This window comes from Hemiscyllium ocellatum, chromosome 17, assembly GCF_020745735.1.
Source record: "Hemiscyllium ocellatum isolate sHemOce1 chromosome 17, sHemOce1.pat.X.cur, whole genome shotgun sequence".
NCBI lineage: Eukaryota > Metazoa > Chordata > Chondrichthyes > Orectolobiformes > Hemiscylliidae > Hemiscyllium > Hemiscyllium ocellatum.
In genome coordinates this window covers 1,737,827-1,742,578 of record NC_083417.1, presented here as the reverse complement: position 1 = coordinate 1,742,578, position 4,752 = coordinate 1,737,827, and the positions used below count along the sequence as shown (strand labels likewise).

At 52.1% G+C, this 4,752-nt stretch overlaps 1 protein-coding gene across 1 annotated transcript; it reads right to left on the bottom strand.

Moving 5' to 3' along the window:
• Positions 1–505: 505 nt before the first annotated feature.
• LOC132823619 (interleukin-17C-like) lies at positions 506–3,808 on the bottom strand. Its single transcript, XM_060837547.1, has 3 exons — positions 3,739–3,808; positions 2,538–2,818; positions 506–1,064 (listed from the first exon to the last, which is right to left on the bottom strand). The coding sequence occupies exons 1-3, from the start codon at positions 3,754–3,756 to the stop codon at positions 821–823; spliced, it is 543 nt and encodes a 180-aa protein (XP_060693530.1). The 5' UTR covers positions 3,757–3,808; the 3' UTR covers positions 506–820.
• Between the last annotated feature and the right edge of the window lie 944 nt (positions 3,809–4,752).

The following is a 4,752-nucleotide window of genomic DNA, read 5'->3' as shown; positions in this document are numbered from 1 at the left end:
ACAAGTTCATTTTTAAATTAAATCTCCAAGTTAAATACCTTGCTTATTAACATTAGAATATATGAAAACAAGAACATCTTTGTTATAAATAATTAAGTGTAGAAGTCACACGATGACAAACTGGATTCAAATACAAACGTATTCAACTCAATCCAACCTCACACAGAGACAGTGCGACAGATTCCCAGAGACACTGAGGTAGTTACATCAGAGACACTGTGACACAAACCCCCTCCCCACCGTCATGGACACAATTCAACCCCTTACCAAACACAGATCTTCACCCACTTAGTCCATAAAATCCCATCATTTCCATTTAAACCGTCTCAGTCCAGTCTAATCCACCCCCACCCAGAGTATAATGTAATTCCCCCTCACTCCTAACCCCCTCTCAGTATAGAGTTAAATCCCTCCCTCAGTCCTGTATAACCCCCCTTTCAGTATACAATAAACCACCCTCAGTCCAGTCTAACCCCCCCTCTCAGTACAGTGTAATGCCCTCTCATCCAGTCTAACCCCCGTTCAGTTTGTGTAAACTCCCTCAGTCCAGTCTAACAGCCTCAGTCCAGTCTAACCACTCCCCCTCCACAGTCCAGTCTAACTCCCTCTGTACAGTCCAACCCCACCCCTCAGACTCAGTCTAACAAGCCCCATGCTCCTACCCGCAGTCACTGTGATATCTGGGACCTGAAGCAGGCTGTCTCTGGGTGGCTGGTTTTGCTGATGATAATATTGAGCAGAGAGCATTTCACAGAAAACACAATGCTGGGTCAGTGAGAACGTCCCTCTCAGAGGGCACTATCATCAGCTCCATAGGAGCTCACCAGCTGTTTTTGGGCAGGACACATGTACAGCCCACGGGCACCTTGATGTATTTCAGATGGAAACTATACATGCCAGGATGCCCAGGGCAGGTCTGACGCTGCAGAACCAACATCGTCTGTTCCACAGGCACTGAATTTAACCACAGCATCTCTTCCCCATTCTCCGCATCAATACAACCATCACAGAGACAATCAGCCAAGGCCAATTTTGGAGGATATCGATTCTCATCGTAATCGATCCTGCAGTCAGAGCAAAAAACACACAGAGTGGGATTAGAGACAGAGTAAAGGGGTAACGAGAGATAAAGCATCACCCACTCCCACACCCCCTCACCCACTCCCACACCCCCCCACCCACTCCCACACCCCGTCACCCACTCCCACACCCCCTCACCCACACTTACCCCCTCACACACTCCCACACCCCCTCACCCACTCCCACACCCCGTCACCCAAACCCACCCCGTCACCCACACTCACACCCCGTCACCCACACTCACACCCCGTCACCCACACTCACCCGCTCCCACATCCCCTCACCCACTCCCACACCCCCTCACCCACTCCCACCCCCTCACCCACTCCCATACCCCCTCACCCACACTCACCCCCTCACCCACTCCCATACCCCCTCACCCACACTCACCCCCTCACCCACTCCCATACCCCCTCACCCACACTCACCCCCTCACCCACACTCACCCCCCTCACCCACTCCCACACCCCGTCACCCACACTCACCCCCTCACCCACACTCACCCCCTCACCCACACTCACCCCCCCCTCAACCACACTCACCCCCCCCTCAACCACACTCACCCCCTCACCCACACTCACCCCCCCTCAACCACACTCACCCCCTCACCCACATGCACCCCCCTCACCCACTCCCACACCCCTCACCCACACTCACCCCCCTCACCCACACTCACCCCCTCACCCACTCCCACACCCCCCTCACCCACTCCCACACCCCCCTCACCCACTCCCACAACCCCTCACCCACTCCCACAACCCCTCACCCACACTCAGCCCCCCTCACCCACACTCACCCCCCTCACCCACTCCCACACCCCCTCACCCACACGCACCCCCCTCACTCACTCCCACACCCTCTCACCCACACGCACCCCCCTCACCCACACTCACCCCCCCACCCACACTCTGCCCCTCACTGCCCGATGATTCTTACTGCCCAACTCTTGTTGACCTCACAACTTGCTTTCTGACCCTTTTGATATTGTCAATGATACAATATCGCTGTGATAGTTTCATACAGATAAGCAATCATTGATGCTGCTGCACTGATCCATGTGGTACTGAGTAGTTACAGTTTGCCAAGCTGAGATGAATCATTTATTCTGGCTCTCTGTTTCCTGGAGTCAGTCAATCCTCTACCTGAGCTCATATCACTGCCAAATGTCAGGAGCTCTTAACCTGTGCAGTAACCTCTGATGTGTCAATACATTACATCTAGCAGTTCCCCCTTTTCCAGTCTGTTGGTTATATCCTCAAAATAATTCTGATAAATCATATCACTGCCCTTCACTGCCCAGTGCTGTCCATCTCTGCCCATTGACCCTCATTGTCTAATCATTGCCTATTGCTGCCCATGGATCCTCATTGGGCAATGATCTACAATAATGGAAACTGATTGGATAATCACGGCCCCTCCCTGCCCATACAGCCTCTGCATTGAGAGTCTGCCATTACCTGTATGCCCAAGGTGAGATGGAGCGGTGACTGATGTCTCTGCTGTGTGTGGAATATTGCCGGAGATCGGGGCAGCCTTTCTTCCCCTGGGGTTTCTGCTGCTCCAACTCTTTAACCAGGGTCACTGAGGGCAGCTGGTTCATTCTGGCCCTGCCCAGGAGCTTCTGCAGCCCCTTGACCTGGCTCTCCATTTCCTCAGGGTTCCAGCAGTGAGGAGTTTCATCTCTCTTTATCCTCTGTGTATGGCCAAGCCCTGATACCAGGAGAACCATGAACAGAAGCTGCAACACAAACACAAAGAGATCAGGAGAATCCATAAATCCACACCAAACCCTATCTGACAGTCCCACTATTAACTTCCTTTTGTTCCTTGTCTGGATGGGAGCTGCTCCAACAACACTCGAGAAGCTTAACACCATCCAGGATAAAGCAGCGGCCTGATCAGCACCACATCCACAAACATTCCCTCCCTCTCAGGAACAGCAGTGTGTATTATCTACAAGATACACTGCAGAAACTCACCACAGTTCCTCAGGCAGCACCTTCCAAACCCATGACCGCTTCCATCCTGAAGGACAAGGGCAGCAGGTACATGGGAACACCACCCCCTGCAGGTTCCCCTCCAAGCCCCTCACCGTCCTGACTTGGAAATATATCCCATTCCTTCAGTGTCACTGGGTCCGAGTCCTTGAATCCCCTCCCTAAGGGACATTGTGGGTCTACCTACAGCACATGGACTGCAGCGGTTCAAGAAGGCAGCTCACCCCCACCTTCTCAAGGGGCAACTAGGGACAGGTAATAAATACTGTGACCCCTATGTCCCAGGACTGAATAAAAACACAGCTCGCCTCGGGATTTGATGGATTCTCACAGATGCCAGACAGGCTGGTGCTGAGGTTTGATCCTCTCTCTCCTTCTCCCGCTCCTCTCTCTCTCTCCCTCTTTCCCTCCTCTCTCCCTCTCTCTGTCCCTCTCCCCCTCCTCTCTCTCTCCCTCTCCCTCTCCCCCTCCTCCCTCTCTCCCTCTCTCTGTCCCTCTCCCCCTCCTCTCTCTCTCCCTCTCCCTCTCCTCTCTCTCCCTCTCCCTCTGTCTCTGGGTGGTCAGATTTCCTGGACTCTGGGGAAGGAGCTGAGCGGGATGCCGAGATGAGATTCCCTGAGGCTGGCAGCAGCTGAGCTCCCCCCGGGACCCTGGAGCTTACCTGTGGCTCTGGCTGCATTTCCCTGTTGCTCTCTCTCTCTCTCTCTGTGTCTGTGTCTGTGTCAGGCTCCTGCGCTCCTAGTTTCTGATAGTTACCAGTTTCCTCCCATTTCTTATATAGAGCAGAATCCTGTGGAAATCCCGAGCAGGGAAATGCTCGCAGCTTCCGTGTTATTGTCAGCAGCAAACAATGTGTTAGTGAGACACACAGAGAGCCCTCACTCAACCCTGCCCCCGGGGCACAGCCGGGAGTCTGCCTTTCACCCCAGTAACCCCCGGGACCGGAGCGCTCCTGCCCCGTCTGAGGGCGGGGGAGAGGGGGAGAGGGGGTTAGTGCTGACAATTACCTAATTGTTGTGTCGCAGGATGAGGATATTCGGCCCATCATACCTACAGCATTCTACTCCCTGAACAAATCACCTACTTTTTCTCCATATCTCTCTCTCGATTTCTGTCCAATCATCCGATTCCCTCTTGAATGTTTCAGTTGAACCTCCCCCCATCACATTTCTAGGCAGTGTTTTCCAGACCCTAACCTCTCACTGGGTTAAAAGGGTCACCCTTGCTCTATTTCATGTGACTTTAAATCAATTCCCTACCGTTCTTGTTCCTTTTACAATTGACAACAACTTCTGTCTTTCAACTCTGTCCAGCCCTTTAAGATTTTGAAACCTCAATCCTCAGCCATCTTCTCTCCAAAGAGAACTGTCCCAATGTCTTCAATCTGTCCTCATGGCTGAAGCTTTTCATTCCTGGAAACATTCTTATAAATCACTTCTGCACTTTCTCCAATAATTCATTCACAAGAAATACCATCCTTACTTTGTGTGCACTCTGTGAATTATAGAACAATGTGGTACCTGTTTGCCCCTCGAAATCACTTCCTCGACACTATCATTATTGGCTGTAGGTTGTTTCAGGATTTGAGAAGCATCAGTCAATATTATCACTGGAACGACAAATACACAGGTTCGGTTAACAATGCTTGTTTCTCTCTCTCTCTCTCCCAAAATCT